Source organism: Myxocyprinus asiaticus, chromosome 23 (genome assembly GCF_019703515.2).
Source record: "Myxocyprinus asiaticus isolate MX2 ecotype Aquarium Trade chromosome 23, UBuf_Myxa_2, whole genome shotgun sequence".
NCBI classification, from domain to species: domain Eukaryota; kingdom Metazoa; phylum Chordata; class Actinopteri; order Cypriniformes; family Catostomidae; genus Myxocyprinus; species Myxocyprinus asiaticus.
In genome coordinates this window covers 44,292,079-44,310,044 of record NC_059366.1, presented here as the reverse complement: position 1 = coordinate 44,310,044, position 17,966 = coordinate 44,292,079, and the positions used below count along the sequence as shown (strand labels likewise).

Below are 17,966 nucleotides of genomic sequence, written 5' to 3'. Positions count from 1 at the left end.
TAAATAAATAAATAAATAAATAAACACATTATTAAAATGTTTTGCCTTTGTTTTGAACTATTTTTGTTAGTGGAGCAAAAATTGACAAAATAACAAAATATTGTAAAATGTTTAATTGTTGCTCGTTATTAACTGTGCTTTTTTGTGATTTTCAGTACAACAGGACGCTTGCGTGTGTTATATTCCTTCATTGACTATACAAAATCCTGAAAATGTACATACTCTGCATCAGTGTTTCAGGCAGAATTTAGTTTTTGCAGCAGGAAAACTAAAATACATTTATTTATAGAGGTAGACCGATATATCGGTTTTACCGATTAATCGGCGCGATAGTTGCTTTTTGGAACTATTGTTATCGGCAAAAATCATTGCCGATAGTTGCAGATAGTTTTTCATCATTTTGACATTTCAAAATTAGGGTCGCCGGTGTGTTTCGGACTTGTTTATACTTAAAAGTCCCACGTTATGCACCGAATCTTCATTTGTTTCTGGTTATTTTGGGGATTTTGTTTGAACAATAAACTGCATCTGGGATTTTATTTATTTAGGACACATTGTCTGTGCCCATCATAGTAAGGGAAATTATTATTTTTTTTTAAACATTCTATAAATCAGTTTTAAAAACTATCGGCCGATTAATCGGATATCGGCCTTTCCCACCAACTTAGTTATCGGTATCGGCAAAATCCAATATCGGTCGACCTCTAGTTATTTATGAATATAATAAATATATATATAATAAAAGAATAATTTTATTAACAACAAAAACAATAATAATAATAACAACAACACTGATTATTAACATTATTGCAACGTGCAAGTTATTATTAATAAATGACTGGTCCAGTTAAACCCTCAAGCGTTTGTTTTGGCAGAAAATCAAAGACCTTTTGAGTTTGTTTGTTATTGAGCCTTTTATTGAGTGCCTCATTCCAAATATTCTCCTCTTCTGTCCACACAACCAGTGTCATTGGGCTACTTTAGTTTAATGTTAGGCCAAACATTTGGAATTACGGAAATGTGAAATTTAAGTAAATTTTGAACGTTGCAAATATAATGCGCTCAGTGCACACTAGCAGAGAAGCACCACTGCTGAACTGAGGTGCAGAAAACACTGCTCTGCATTGCTGTGAGCAGCTTCCAAAAATGATACTGGTGTCCTCAAATGAACGCAGCTTCATTGTGTCGCTAACCACAGAGCATCTAATCTCCACCATCAAATCAACTGACCACACAGTCAGGTGATTCGTTTGATTCGTAATGACTTTGTGGGGCTACTGAATGAGAAAAATATGTTCGGGGAGTGTTGTGTCTGCCAAAAACAGGAGAGGCACTAATCGCACTTGCGCCACAGTAATCCCCGGAGATCTCTCTGTTCCCAAACTATCCATGTAACCCAGCCGAGCTCATCAGTCACAGCACATGGGATAAAAACGTAACAAAACAGCTTCCTCTGTCTTTTTATGTTGTGTCAGAAATATTCCTGGAAAACAGCCTCGAGATATAGATCCGAGTCAGTCTACAAGAGCCAAGCATACAGATCAGGACCACGGCCAAGAGAAATACTACACAAGCACTGGTCAAACATCTTGGGCAATGATACTACTTGATCCCCCAGAGAAGATTATGATTTTGGAAGGCTTACAGAGAGAAACCACAGATTTTATTGAGCTGCTCTCGAAGAGTTCTACACAGGTAGATAGTCATGAGTGCTCTGAGGAAGAGGGTGAATAAGCTTAATAGAGCTCAACAGTCTGGTTTCACAAGTAAAAATCCCATTCAGTTTCTCCATAGGGGAATTGATTATTAATTAGACTTACCATGAGCTCCGAGGTTGTTAATCGATGGTATATGCTTCTGATGAAGCATCAGTCCACATTATTCCAACTTCATTTTAAAATAAATAAATAAATCATGTTTAAGCAGAATTTGCTGTGAATAACTACACTACCCATGATCCTGAGAAAAGATCAACATATCAGAAAATCAATGCAAACAAAGTGCGCTTAAAGAGCTCTGCGGTGACCCACAACCTCCAATGATGTAATATAAATGACACAATCGAGTCGCTCTACCTACACTCTCAAACTACTTGTATATTTGTATATCTGAATATTTTGCAATGAACATATAAATATATTGATATGATTCTTTACTGATAATCAACAACTTTAAATCAATGGTTTTATATTTTTATAAAATATATTTTTCCCTGATAACATCATTTGCAATACTTCATAGGATTGTAGTTCATTCCCTCATTGAAGACGTTAAGTACACAGTCTTGTACCTTTGTCTTTTTGTCTGATTTTTAAATACTTTTTCGCTTCAAATTAAAGTTTGTAATGTTGCGAATCACCTCCAAGCTTGTTGGTATGGTTCATGGCTTACATCTGTTTTATGAAGTACTTCATGAAATCCCTATGGAAAAAAATGAATGGGAAATATCTAAGATGGCTGAACTGTTGAGCTTGATTACAGATTATTTCACTTTCTGGTGCAAATGTCCCTCAAACAAAGCCACAACATTTCAAAAGATGAGTCAGTTCAAGACTAATTAGATTGCTACTCAAGACAACACAAACACGCCAACTTCCTTCCACTTCCCATAGAGGAAAGAATTTTGAGATACAGCTGAAGTCAGAAGTTTACATACACGTTAGCCAAATACATTTAAACTCAGTTTTTCACAATTCCTGACATTTAATTGTAGAAAACATTCCCTGTCTTAGGTCAGTTAGGATCACTACTTTATTTAAAGAATGTGAAATGTCAGAATAATAGTAGAGAGAATTATTTATTTCAGCTTTATTTCTTTCGTCACATTCACAGTGGGTCAGAAGTTTACATACACTTTGTTAGTATTTGGTAGCATTGTCTTTAAACTGTTTAACTTGGGTCAGATGTTTTGGATAGCCTCCTACAAGCTTCTCACAATAAGTTGCTGGAATTTTGGCCCATTCCTCCAGACAGAACTGGTGTAACTGAGTCAGGTTTGTAGGCCTCCTTGCTCGCACACGTTTTTTTAGTTCTGCCCACAAATTTCAGATTGAGGTCAGGGCTTTGTGATGGCCACTCCAATACCTTGACTTTGTTGTCCTTAAGCCATTTTGCCACAACTTTGGAGGTATGCTTGGGGTAATGGTCCATTTGGAAGACACATTTGTGGACGAGCTTTAACTTCCTGGCTGATGTCTTGAGATTTTGCTTCAATATATCTATATATTTTCCTTCCTCATGATGCCATCTATTTTGTGAAGTGCACCAGTCCCTCCTGCATTAAAGCACCCCCACAACATGATGCTGCCACCCCCATGCTTCACAGTTGGGATGGTGTTCTTCAGCTTACAAGCCTCACCCTTTTTCCTCCAAAAATAACAATGGCTATTTTGGCCAAACAGTTCAATTTTTGTTTCATTCGACCAGAGGACATTTCTCCAAATAGTAAGATCTTTGTCCCCATGTGCACTTGCAAACTGTAGTCTGGCTTTTTAAATGGCAGTTTTGGAGCAGTGGTTTCTTTCTTGCTGAGCAGTCTTTCAGGTTATGTCGATATAGGACTCGTTTTACTGTGGATATAGATACTTGTCTACCCGATTCCTCCAGCATCTTCACAAGGTCCTTTGTTGTTGTTCTGGGATCGATTTGCACATTTTGCACCAAACTACATTCATCTCTAGGAGACGGAATACGTCTCCTTCCTGAGAGGTATGATGGCTGTGTGGTCCCATGGTGTTTATACTTGCATACTATTGTTTGTACAGATGAATGTGGTACCTTCAGGTGTTTGGAAATTGCTCCCAAGGATGAACCAGGCTTGTGGAGGTCCACAATTTTTTTCTGAGGTCTTGGCTGATTTCTTTTGATTTTCCAATGATGTCAAGCAAAGAGGCACTGAGTTTGAAGGTAGGCCTTAAAATACATCCACAGGTACACCTCCAATTCAGTACACCTCCTATCAGAAGCTAATTGTCTAAACTTGACATAACTTTCTGGAATTTTCCAAGCTGCTTAAAGGCACAGTTAACAGTGTATGTAAACTTCTGACCCTCTGGAATTGTGATATAGTCAATTAAAAGTGAAACAATCTGTCTATAAACAATTGTTGTAAAAATTACTCATGTCACGCAAAAAGTAGATGTCCAAAATGTCTTGCCAAAACTATAGTTTGCTAATATTAAATCTGTGGAGTGGTTAAAAAATTTGTTTTAATGACTTCAACCTACATGTATGTAAACCTCTGACTTCAACTGTACACCGATCAGCCACAACATTAAAACCACCTGCCTAATATTGTGTAGGTCCCCCTCGTGCTGCCAAAACAGCGCCAACCTGCATCTCAGAATAGCATTCTGAGACGATATTCTTCTCACCACAATTACCCGTCTGGCACCAACAATCATGCCATGGTCTAAATCACCGAGATCACATTTTTCCCCATTCTGATGGTTGATGTGAACATTAACTGAAGCTCCTGACCCATAGCTGCATGATTTTATGCACTGCAGCCACACGATTGGCTGATTAGATAATCGCATGGATGATTGTTGGTGCCAGACGGGCTGGTTTGAGTATTTCTGTAACTGCTGATCTCCTGGGATTTTCACACACAACAGTCTCTAGAATTTACTCAGAATGGTGCCAAAAACAAAAAACATCCAGTGAGCGGCAGTTCTGCAGATGGAAACGCCTTGTTGTTAGAGAGGTCAACAGAGAATGGCTAGACTGGTTCGAACTGACAAAGTCTACAGTAACTCAGATAATCGCTCTGTACAATTGTGGTGAGAAGAATATCATCTCAGAATGCTATTCTGAGATGCAGGATGGTGCTGTTTTGGCGGCACGAGGGGGACAATATTAGGCAGGTGGTTTTAATGTTGTGGCTGATCGGTGTATAGTTTGATAGAGCAACAGTGTTCGTCCTTTCGGCAGAAATAAACCAACGATGGCTTACTTGTAGTGGTTAATGCATTTTAAACGGGCATAGGAGAAAGTATTGAACAATTTATAAAAAAAAAAAAAAAAGAAATTGTACATACAAAAAATGACATCACTTCAAAATTTTAATAATTTTTAGAAAGAAAATGATGTCTATATTGGAAGCGAGTGAAGTGCCACGACACAACAAATTATAACCAACAAAGATGTCTACACAGCACATAGTGACATCGAACTATGTTAAACAGCAAAACAGAATTTTCTTACACAGTATTTTTGTCTTGTTTTCAAATGGAAATGTCCAAATTTCCTTAAATGAAGATAACTGAGAATCAAAACAGCAGTCTTGTTTTAAGAGAAATCCAACAAAATTTAGCGAGAAACTATTTGCCAGCGAGGTAAGAAAAATAAACTTTATTCAAAGGAGAAAACAGGTTCATTTTTAGCTTTTTTCTTGTGTTAAGCAGACAGGTTGCTTGATTTTTCTGAAAACATGACTTAATACATTATCTTCAATTCTAACAAAAACTATAATTTTTTTTCTCAAGTAAATGTATCTTGTTTTAAGGATGTTTAGACATTTTTACTGGAAAAACAAGACAAATACTGAGAAAGAAATTCTTTTTTGCAGTGCATATAACAGAAGTCTAGTTTTGCCGCAACACAACGCACACTACTAGTGTAGATTGGTTGTAAACATCTCATGAATCTCCCTGTGGAGCCATGAATGTTGGAATGGGAAAGTTCTTACCTCAAGTCTTTGGACGATCTCTCTAATGTCCTCTCCACAGTTATCATGCGCCGAGAACATCACACACTCTCCACGTTCATAAAAGATCTTAATGCTCATGATGCCAGAAGACCATCCAATGACATCCCGACAGGAACAGTTAAAAATGACATTCTTAGACTCCTCCTCGATTAACACGATGAACTCGTTAGAAATACCCAACAGACACTCCACATCCGCTGTTTGTCCAAAATCTCGTGCCACCACGCTCCAGGTGACAGCACCCACGCTGAAGAGATGAGCATCCTTCCGCGGTTTAACTCGCTCCTTCTTCTTGGCACCCAGTGTGATGAAGCTGAATTTAACGGCAGAGTCAACCGTCGTTGTGCTTATGAAGTTCTCCGCGAGGTCCTTGAGATACTCCTGACGTGTGCGAGTCGCCATGGCACGAAACTTTTCAGATTTATGCGCTGCATTTTCCCCGTTGATCACTTTGGCCAACAGGAAGTCCCTGAAGACGGCTGATTTGGGAAAAGTCACACCCTTAGGAATGGGAGGACCAAATGGAGGCACGTCTTTTGATCTGGATACCGCCACACTGCAAAGTTCATGGAGAAAAAGTCTGGTTTAACTTCTGGCATAGCATTTGCAAACCAATATGACCTAAAAGTGTGTTAAACAGACATAATAACAGATTTAACTTTAATAATTAAAAGCCCAAAAAAGCTATTGCCATTAACTTAAAAGTCAACAAGAAATAGTGTTTGCAAAGCATTTTACTTCAATAATGCATTTGAGTGAAACAGGATATTCAATCCAAAAAAGTAGAGATTATAAGAATTGATTGCACAGTAAAAAGCCAGCATCTATTGTGTAACGCTTCTTTTTTAAATGCATCATTATTTGTTGTTACCGTATCAAGCTTTATTATATTAATGTTAACCGGCATTAAAGGAATGTTCCAGGTTCAATACAAGTTAAGCTCGATCGACAGCATTTGTGGCATAATGTTGATTACCACTAAAAATACATTTGGCTTGTCCCTAGTTTATTTAAAAAACAAAAATGTTGCGGTAACAGTGAGGCACTTATTATGAAAGTAAATGGGGCCAATCCATAAGCATTAAAATACACACTGTTTCAAAAGTATAGCCACATTATGTATTTGTTTAGTGGAATAAAATGAGGGAATTATTAAAAGTTAAGGTGTTTACCAAATTACAGTATTTATTGGCGTAAGGTCATCATGACAACGAAGTTGTAATATTGGATATAACTTTACAAAGATACGATTAAGCGATTTTATCAAGCTAAAATCATGTAAAACGTGAGTCTTATGGCTAAACTTCAAAATCAAATCAAATCCCTTTATTGTCACTCAACCATACACAAGTGCAATAGTGGGTGAAAGTCTTGACAGTGATGAGACATATACCAATTTACAATATCTAATATACACATAATTACACACATCACAATATACAAATAATAACATACAATGTACAGTATACAATACACACAATATAGAATACACATTATACAATAAAAAATAGTATATATAGTATATATGAAATATACAGTAGGTTGTATTGTACTGTATTGACATTCAGGCTGTCGGTTGATAGTCAGTTGCCAGTGTGTTGTTAAGAGAGAATATAATTTATGACAGTCCAGTGTAAGATTAATAAAGTGCAGTGCTGATGTATATTGATCGTGAGAGATCAAGAGTTCAAAAGTCTGATTGCTTGGGGGAAGAAGCTGTCATGAAGTCGGCTGGTGCGGGTCCTGATGCTGCGATACCACCTGCCTGATGGTAGCAGTGAGAACAGCCCATGGCTCGGGTGGCTGGAGTCTCTGATGATCCTCCGAGCTTTTTTCACACACCGCCTGGTATATATGTCCTGGAGGGAGGGAAGCTCACCTCCGATGATGTGTCTGGCAGTTCGCACCACCCTTTGCAGGGCTTTGCGGTTGTGGGCGGTGCTATTGCCGTACCAGGCGGAGATGCAGCTAGTCAGGATGCTCTATACAGTGCAGGTGTAGAACCGTGTGAGGATGTGGTGGTTCATTCCAAACTTCCTCAGCCGTCTCAGGAAGAATAGGCGCTGATGAGCCTTCTTCACAACGGCTTCAGTGTGGATGGACCATGTGAGTTCCTCAATGATGTGGACACAACTTTTGAAACAGTTTGTATTTGTGATTATGAACTGGCCCCAATCACTTCCATTGTAAGTGCCTTATTGCAATTTTGCATTTAAATGAATGAGGGACGCGTCAAAATTAATTGTATTAATTAACGTTATGCCACAAATGCTGTCGACTAACGTTAACTTGAATTAAACACAGAAAATGCCTTTCATCAAAAATCGGCTAAAACTAAATTTAAATATTTAAAACAAGCTAACTGCTATTGGTTAACTTTATTTTTACCACTCAGACAGCTTTGGTAACATCAGAAAATCGTTTCAGAGACGAGAAAGTTATTACATTTTGCTGAAAATGTACGAAGATAAAAAAATTTTTTTTCTTTGGAATATTTTGGAATGCACAAAAAGACCAGAAACGTGTATTAAGAAAATAATAAGGTCAAATTTGATTTCATGTTGACTTTAAACAGATGATCAAACAGATAGGTAAGTCTGAATTTCAGAAATTACAGACATTTAAACACTTAGTTGATTCCTTTAAGGTTCGCTGGTATTTAAATGTAGGTGCTTAAGCTTTATTCATACTTTGAACATCAAAGGTAAACTACATCAGTTGTAAATGAAATTGCTTTTAGGTGATTATTAAGAGTCTCTTTCTTTATAGTCATCATTTATGGTGTAAATCAAAGGCACCGTTCCATGACAGATGTTTGGCTGCACTTGCCTGTAGCAGACGTTTTCAGTGCATGGATTGTGAACTTTAACGATGACGAACACATGCTGAAAATGGGAGCGAATGTTTTTGGGTGTGAAGGGCAAGGCACCAGGCTCCTGGAATACGATGGTGACAATGTCATTTCCTATATGTCTCTTTCTGAGCAACTGTTGAGAAAAAAGAGAAAGAATACAGGCTGAGAAAACATTCAAAGAGCAGATCTGGAGGACAGGATTTTGTGAAGCACACGGAAACAGAACAGATTCAAAATATAAAACAGTTAATCAAATATTATGATTGCAAAAAAGCCATCTGGTCTAATTTGACACCAAAATGAACGCAGATACTATGCAAGACTGCTTAAAATCTCTTAAGCTGATCCATAAGTAAAATATCTGTATCTTGAGTGATTTTTGGCAAAGACAACCAAAAACTTTCAAAGATGTTCAATAAGAGTGTTCAGTGGCAGTGCAAGAATGTAAAATATTCCATTAACCCAGAGTCTGCCGTATGGGAGTGTTATATTAAACTGTGTGCCTGTCTTCCTGTGAGGATTACGGGTAAGAGGGGTGGATGAGAAGATGAGGCTCTGTGCACGAGTCTTCTGGAAGCTTACAGCCAGGGATTTATACACTAATCCAATGCAATCTAATAGAATTGAAGATGAAGAAGAAAGAGAAAGAAAATCCTCTTATCCAGCCAATCGACTGTCAGAGATGCAATTGACCGGTTTACAAACACACTCAGCGATACTGCTCTGTGTTAATAGGGCTAATAAAGTTGATCTATTACTCTTTAAAACGAATGCATTCATTTAATGCAGTTAATGTAATGATCAAATTTGGCATAATAACAGTTTGAAATAAAATGAAATCAAAGATAGACGTTTAACAACAGTAAATGAATTTGCCGGGTTTGTTTAGCAGAATATGAAGGAAGCTGAACAACATAAACTAAATACAACTGAAGGAGACATGGAAGATTTTAACTTTCTCTTTTTTGTTAAAAATGTCCCATTACAATCGACTCGGGAACTTTTCACCAGGCCTTCATCATTTATTTTCGTACTTTTCAAATGACATTAATGTATAGATTTTATTACAGGTTTAAAACTATGATCATGTAATAAAGAGTGAAACAAACACAAACCATTTCAATATTTATTTGATGAAAATTATTTCTATGCATTTTTCATTTCTGCCACACCAAACTATTTGGTCCCTAATAAAGTTTCTTCAGAAAGTTAGTTTACTTGTTAACCAAATCGACAAACGTATTTTTTTGATAGTATTTTAATGGGCATGATTTTCAACCAAGCTGTCATTTTGCCAAATTATGCAAACAGTTGAAAAATATTACTTAATTGTTTGTATTTTGGACACATAAAATTGATTCTGCCATTTTATTTAGAAAACGTTAAAAATGTCATTTCCATCAGCGTCATTACCAGCACAGAATTCTATTAAATTAATATTCTGGGTTCAATACAAGTTAAGCTCAATCGACAGCATTTGTGGCATAATGATTATTACCACAAAACTTTATTTAGACTCGTCCCTCCTTTTCTTTAAAAAAAGCTAAATCTGGGTTATAGTGAGGCACTTACAATGGAAGTCAATGGGGGCCAATTTCTGGAGGGTTTAAAGACAGAAATGTGAAGCTTATAATTTTATAAAAGCACTTGCATTAATTCTTCTGTTAAAACTCATGTATTATTTGAGCTGTAACAATTTTAAATAGTCATTTTTACAGTCATTTTAGGATTTTTGGTTTTGCTGACATTGCATCGTTATGGCAACAAAAATGTAAAATTGGCTCTTTGCACAGAAAAGGCTAGTAATTGATTTTATCACACAAAAATCATTTTAACATGCATATTGTTTATGTATTTTGGCTAAAGTTTTGAAACTGAGTATTTTAACAAAAATAACTGGCCCCCATTTATTCCATTGTAAGCAGGGTTGTGAGGGTTACTTTTGAAATGTATTCCACTACAGATTACAGAACACATGCTGTAAAATGTAATCTGTAATGTATTCCGTTAGATTACTCAAGGTCAGTAATGTAATCTAAATACTCTGGATTACTTCTTCAGCACTGGTAGATTTTTTTCACTTGTTTTGACTATAAAAACTCTGCCAGTACAGTAAGACAAAATACACATGTTAAAAATACATTCTCTGAAAAACCGAAATATCTTATGCAGTGTTGTTTCTAAAACAATATAAATCAAACTGATTTTGTTTTAAGGATTTTTAGATATTTTTACAGGAAAACAATTAAAAAAATTATTATCAAGAATACGATTTTTGCCCTAATATTAAAGGTCTTACTAGAAAAAAGAAATTATGATCCAACGTGAATTTTCTTGATAAAAAAATATGATCGTGTCTGGTAACATGTGCATGTAAAATGGCTAGAAATAGCATTTTATCTTAGCGTAAAGCTGACAACTTACACAAGGTTTATTTCTATTTCTTCTGCTCCAAACTTACTTCAAACTTACTTCTCTGTCTGCTCGTATGAATGTAACACATCATAAGAAAGTGTTTCACCGCTGTTCAAATGCACTTTGGATCGCATCATTAATATGTATAAATGTTTTCCATCTGAAAGGACTAAATATTAAATGAAACAAATGACAATAAAATGAAAAGTAATCTCTTCAGTAATCTAAATACTTTTTGAATGTAACTGTATTCTAATTACCAATGATTTAAATTGTAACTGTAGTGGAATACAGTTGCTTATATTTTGTATTTTAAATATGTAATTCCGTTACATGTATTCCGTTACTCTCCAACACTGTTTGTAAGTGCCTCAAAATTTAACCGTAACCCAAAATTTTGCTTTTGTATTTAAATACAAGGAGGAGTGAGTCGAAATACATTTTTGTGGTAATCTTTATTATGCCACAAATGCTGTCGATTGAGCTTAACTTGTATTGAACCCTTAGTAACACAATACAGAATTAGAATTGAAATCCCAGATTTTCAAAGTGGTCTCATACTTTGGGATCCCACTTGCATACTGCTTTGATTTTCATTGACTATTTATTTCATTAAGCACTGGAGTGCTCGGTTCTTTGATGAGTGGAAACAGCTCATGTTGGCAGACAGATGTGGAGGTGACCTCGAATTGTGAACAGGTGCGGACATGGAGTCTGTCACTAACATCACATGTGCTTCAACAGCCCAGACCGATGCCACGTGAGACTCCTTAATCAAAAACTTATCATAGCATCTGTTCTGCAGACCACTGCATCCATCCACCTGTGGTAGGATCTGATAGATAAACATCACAGCCTGTTCCCCATGGACAAGCTGATTGAAAGACCTGGGCGGTTACCCCGACAACAAGCCTTCCGAACAAAATAGCCTTTTATAGTAACCAAACAGGCATGTTGCTGCGGGCAAAAGGTGACTGTCACAGACAATAGTAGAATTGGTCAAATTATTGAACTAATTGTTAAAGGGACAGTTCGTTCAAAAATGAGAATTCTGTCATGATTTGCTCACCCTTATGTTGTTCCAAACCTGTATGACTTTCTTCCGTTGGACACAAGAGGCAAACTCTTTTTCCATACAATTACAATGAATGGGGACTTAGTTCTCAAGCTTCAAAGGAGAACACAAAAGCACAAAACAAAGTGTCATAAACGTGGTCCATACAATTTGTGCTCTATATTCCAAGTCTTCTGATGCCATTCAACCTAAATTGCAGCCTCTTTCTCACACAAAGATAGCATTATTGTAATTGCATGTAAATTAGTGATTAGCTCATTAGAATTTCTACATTTGGTGTTCTGCTGAAGAAAGAAAGCTATACGGTCTTGGAATGACATTAAGGGGAGTACTATCCCTTTAAAGGGAACAAACCATGGAAAACATGATATATTTCTCTCACACTTTTGAAAAACAAAATTCTGTGTAGCAAGTAAGGGGTAACATAGAGTCACTGTCTCAAAATAAACCCTGACAGGGTGATCAGGCATGCGATCACACATGAAGACATCAGCCAATTATAACAGAGATAATTTACTTAAAGTAGACTTAAAGTCTGTTTAATTTTAAGGGTCAGAGAGTGGGTGAAAAACGGAAAAGGCCAACTCAATTCTGACCATCTTGCTGCAATAAAACTACAATTATTAGTGGACTTTAGGGGGGAAAAATGAATTGAGGAGGACACTGACCTGTTGTCTGTTGTTGGGTGTGTAGGGGAGAAGTGTGGACACATGGAACATCAGTTCATAGTCTTTGTAGGTTGTATAGAGTGAGTGAGTGCCGGTAGAGTCCACTGTAACAGGAAGATAAAAAGATTTGTCAACAACAGGACCATTAAATAAACACACCACAGGTCGTAGTTGGTTTAAACTGGTTGGCCAGCTAGTCTCCCAGCCTGACCAGTTGCAGGGCCCAAAATCCCTCTAAAATCATCAAAGCAGACCAGCCTGACCAGTTGCAGGGCCACAAATCCCTCTAAAACCATCAAAGCAGACCAGCCTGACCAGTTGCAGGGCCAAAAATCCCTCTAAAACCATCAAAGCAGACCAGCCTGACCAGTGGAAACCAGCTTGATGGCCGGCTGAGACCAGCAAACCATCTTGGGCTGGTTTAAGCCATTTTATCTTTCAGTAAGGATACACAAAAGGTACATGTGCAGAGTTTTGGTTAAAATCTGAGTTTGGGAGAGGAAGGTTCATTTGCTGATAATGTAGCTACACATCAGCATGAGTAACTGTTGAGTCGTGAAGAGAGAAAGAGCAAGTTGCAACTCTTCCAACACGCTACATGCACCATCAGCTTCCACGAAATGCCATATTCATGCGCATTCAAACAGATGTGAGTGAGACGAGGTAGTTTTTACGTTGTCAGAGGCATTTAGCAGACAAATCGAAGTTTGCAGTAACAGGACAGTAATGGCACTTTCATAAAGTAAGTTTCTAGACATATTCAATGGTGATATATTCAACCATGTTTTCAGGACATATTATGGCTTGGCGATATGGCTTTAAAAATATTATCTTGATATTTTTCAGCCTATTGATGAATTTGGACATACTGTATATCTCGATAATTATGTATTTGCTCTGAAATGGCTCTGAAGTGATTCTTTAAATCAGAGGAACCATCATTTCATCCAAACAGCCATTGGCTGGGTTTCCATCCATGTATTTTTATGCGCATTTTGGGATGTCGCATAAAAACTGCTGGATGGAAACCGTAAGATGTGAATAAAATCTCCAAAATGCTCTCGCTTGAGGTGAATAAATGTTTTGTTCAATATGAAGAAATTCAGGAGTCTCAACCACTCTCAAGAGATTATGGGAGAAAGATTTAAACTTGGAATTGGAGGAGGGAGAATTGGCTAGGATTTAAAAAAAAACAAAAATATAAAAACTGCATCTAGAGATGCAAAGGTGCACCTTACACAATTCAAGATTTTACATCAGTTCTATTAGACCCCCTCTAAATTGTATAGGCTTGGTCTTAAAGACACACCCACCTGCTGGCGATGCCAATCAGAGGACGGAGATATAACCCATGTCTTTTGGGGGTGTGTTGAAATACAAAAGTTTTGGTTAAAGGTGCAGAGTCTGCTGTGTGATGTGTTAAGCATTCAGGTATCATTCTGCCCCAGACTCTGTATCTTGGTTGATGGGGCGGTCATTGACATTGAAAGTAGACACATAAAGGGTTGGGTCTTAACCAGTGTCATGATTGCCAGGCAGATCATTTTGAGGGGCTGGAGGTTGGCTGGAGCGCCCTCTTTTCAGGAGTGGTGCTCGGAGATGGGAAGGGTGGCGGCCTTTGAGGAAGTGACATTCAGAGGAACGGGGAGGTATAAAGTGTTCGTGGAGAAATGGGGCGGGTATTTGTCATTTGTGGATGTGTGATTATTGTTGTTGTTTTTTTATTTATTTTTTTATTTTTTTTGTGCATGTGTGTGTCTGTGTCATTTGGGACCACTGTTATGTTGTTGGGGTTAGGGTGGGATTGGGAGGGGGAGGGGTAATAGTTGGGGTTAAGTTTGATTCAATGTATATATGTTTTGTCTTATGAGGTACATACAGTGCATCCGGAAAGTATTCACAGTGCTTCACTTTTTCCACATTTTGTTATGTTACAGCCTTATTCCAAAATGGATTAAATTCATTATTTTCCTCAAAATTCTACAAACAATACCCCATAATGACAATGTGAAATAAGTTTGTTTGAAATCTTTGCAAATTTATTAAAAAGAAAAAACGATGTACATCACATGTTCATAAGTATTCACAGCCTTTGCTCAATACTTTGTTGAAGCACCTTTGGCACCAATTACAGCCTCAAGTCTTTTTGAGTATGATGCCTCAAGCTTGGCACACCTATTTTTGGGCAGTTTCTCCCATTCTTCTTTGCAGGACCTCTCAAGCTCCGTCAGGTTGGATGGGGAGCGTCGGTGCACAGCCATTTTCAGATCTCTCCAGAGATGTTCAATCGGGTTCAAGTCTGGGCTCTGGCTGGGCCACTCAAGGACATTCAGAGAGTTGTCCCGGAGCTACTCCTTTGTTATCTTGGCTGTGTGCTTAGGGTCGTTGTCCTGTTGGAAGATGAACCTTCGCCCCAGTCTGAGGTCCAGAGCGCTCTGGAGCAGGTTTTCATCAAGGATGTCTCTGTACATTGCTGCATTCATCTTTCCCTCGATCCTGACTAGTCTCCCAGTTCCTGCCGCTGAAAAACATCCCCACAGCATGATGCTGCCACCACCATGCTTCACTGTAGGGATGGTATTGACCAGGTGATGAGCGGTGCCTGGTTTCCTCCAGACATGACGCTTGCCATTCAGGCCAAAGAGTTCAATCTTTGTTTCTCATGGTCTGAGAGTCCTTCAGGTGCCTTTTGGCAAACTCCAGGCGGGCTGTCGTGTGCCTTTTACTGAGGAGTGGCTTCCGTCTGGCCACTCTACCATACAGGCCTGATTGGTGGAGTGCTGCAGAGATGGTTGTTCTTCTGGAAGGTTCTCCTCTCACCACAGAGAAACGCTGGAGCTCTGTCAGAGTGACCATCGGGTTCTTGGTCACCTCCCTGACTAAGGCCCTTCTCCCCCAATTGCTCAGTTTGGCCAGGCGGCCAGCTCTAGGAAGAGTCCTGGTGGTTCCAAACTTCTTCCATTTACGGATGATGGAGGCCACTGTGCTCATTGGGACCTTCAATGCTGCAGAAAATTTTCTGTACCATTCCCCAGATCTGTGCCTCGTTACAATCCTGTCTCGGAGGTCTACAGACAATTTCTTGGACTTCATGGCTTGGTTTGTGCTCTGACATGCGCAAGGTGTGTGTCTTTCCAAATCATGTCCAATCAACTGAATTTACCACAGGTGGACTCCAATCAAGTTGTAGAAACATCTCAAGGATGATCAGTGGAAACAGGATGCACCTGAGCTCAATTTTGAGTGTCATGGCAAAGGCTGTGAATACTTATGTACATGTGATTTTTTTCGTTTTTTATTTTAATAAATTTGCAAAGATATCAAACAAACTTCATTCACGTTGTCATTATGGGGTATTGTTTGTAGAATTTTGAGGAAAATAATGAATTTAATCCATTTTGGAATAAGGCTGTAACATAACAAAATGTGGAAAAAGTGAAGCGCTGTGAATACTTTCCGGATGCACTGTATATGTGAATCAATAACAATTGTTAATAAAAAAATAAAAAATATGAAGAAATGCACATAAACTATAAATGGAAACACATTTACCAAACAAACTTGCATCAAAAAAAGTCATGTGTCTGAATAACTTGTTCATAACTGGACTAACTGACGATTTAAATCTTAATTTTTAATCTTTCAGTACCATGTTGCATAACAAAGTACCAATGTAACTAAGTTAAACTAACTGACACAATCACTGTACCATGATACCGCCACATGCAAGCAATTTCTCGAAACAACAATGAAAACCTCAAGTATATCAGCGCAATATGCAGTGTATAGTGTGTTAATGGTGTTTAGCATAAGTACATACTCTTGTTGTCCAGTTGTGCTCTGTACTTCGTAAAGCCCTTTAGCCGGACTCTTTGTCCGAGCAGATCCAGAAACTCATCCAGCGCTGGTCCAGCGTTCTCATTATTGTACATCTCCTCTTCTGTGCTCTGACCCGCTTTACAGTACAGGACGCCCACTTTGTGTTGAAAGCTCAGCTGAAGCATAATCACAAATAAATGTGTTAAATACACTGACTGAATTTCAATAAAACTCAGGGGTGAATGCACTAAACAGCTGCGCCACTTTTGCGTGAGATATTTCCAAAACTCAGAGCTATTTGTCTAGTGTAATTAACACAGCAATTAACTAATGGAATTTTAGTGAAGAAAGATGTTTGTGTACAAATTCAGGTGAGCATGGCAGGAGTAATTCATCAAATGGTCAATTGTGCCGTGCAAATTGCATTCAGCACAATGTTTTTTCTTTAGTGAATCAGGCGCTACAGCAATGCAGACTTTCAAATAACACAATCAGTGCATGCAGTTTGCTTGTAATTCATTCCCCCCTCAGTCCAGTAATTCATTCATTTATGATAAATACATAGAACGATAAAAAAGGGACATGTAATGCAATTTTTTTGGCAATCAAACAAGAGCACCAAAACTGGCATGCTGTTGTTTTATGCTGAGGGGCAACGCTTGATTCTCCACTTATAATTGCTTTTCTTGAGGAAGAAAGTTTGCAAAAACTCAATGGTTCAAAGCAGCATAAATCAGTGAAAGTTAAACTCTGTGGGAAGAGACAGTTAAAGCTGCTGAAGATAATTCCTGCTGTCCAAAGGGATTACGGGTGATTCAAGCGGTTTGTGAGAAACTATGACTAAAACTTTAAGCTCCAAGGAAAAACAATTAGTCATGTATGTAACAGTGTGCAACACCTCAGATAAACACAGATGAAGTTTTAAAACTAGATGGTTATGTTTGTATTACGTGTCAGAGAGATGCAAGTTAATTTTCCAGGTGTGGATGTAAGAATTCAATGATATGCAAAGGGATACGTCATCACTACTACATTCATTACAGCTCAGTCATGTAAATGTTAAATAAATATTAGTATAGCCGGCTTAACAACGTCTACCAAGGAGACACTTCAGATTGTGTTGTTTATGAGGGTTTAATAACCATTATGGAAATTGAAGGATTATATTCGGCACACTCAAAAGCTGAGAGTCAAGTACCTGCTTCGGTGAAATCAAATTAAGTTCCAAGTGTGAATTTAAAGATGAAGTGAACAATTTCTATGCCGCATGCAGCGCCACCGGAAATTAAGAAGAGTTTTGTTTACACTTAGTAGCAAGTAAACTGTGAAACATCTGTGAAATTATCTGTACTAATTAGTTTTGAACAAAGAGAAATTTTGTTCACAAAGTCTACACACATTTGCTGGACGAAGCACAACAGAAAG

The 17,966-nt window shown here is 37.8% G+C and overlaps 2 protein-coding genes across 2 annotated transcripts in view; both read right to left on the bottom strand.

Annotated features, from left to right (window-relative positions):
* The window catches only part of LOC127414395 (keratinocyte proline-rich protein-like), a 401,795-nt gene that overhangs the window by 243,271 nt on the left and 140,558 nt on the right, over nt 1-17,966 (bottom strand). The window lies entirely within an intron of this gene.
* The window catches only part of LOC127414356 (signal-induced proliferation-associated 1-like protein 2), a 180,240-nt gene that overhangs the window by 65,907 nt on the left and 96,367 nt on the right, over nt 1-17,966 (bottom strand). The window contains exons 5-8 of the mRNA XM_051652329.1: nt 16,543-16,717; nt 12,723-12,826; nt 8,540-8,697; nt 5,690-6,266 (exon numbers count right to left, since the gene is read on the bottom strand). Coding sequence (XP_051508289.1) covers nt 5,690-6,266; nt 8,540-8,697; nt 12,723-12,826; nt 16,543-16,717 — 1,014 coding nt within the window. The remainder of the gene's footprint in view (nt 1-5,689; nt 6,267-8,539; nt 8,698-12,722; nt 12,827-16,542; nt 16,718-17,966) is intronic.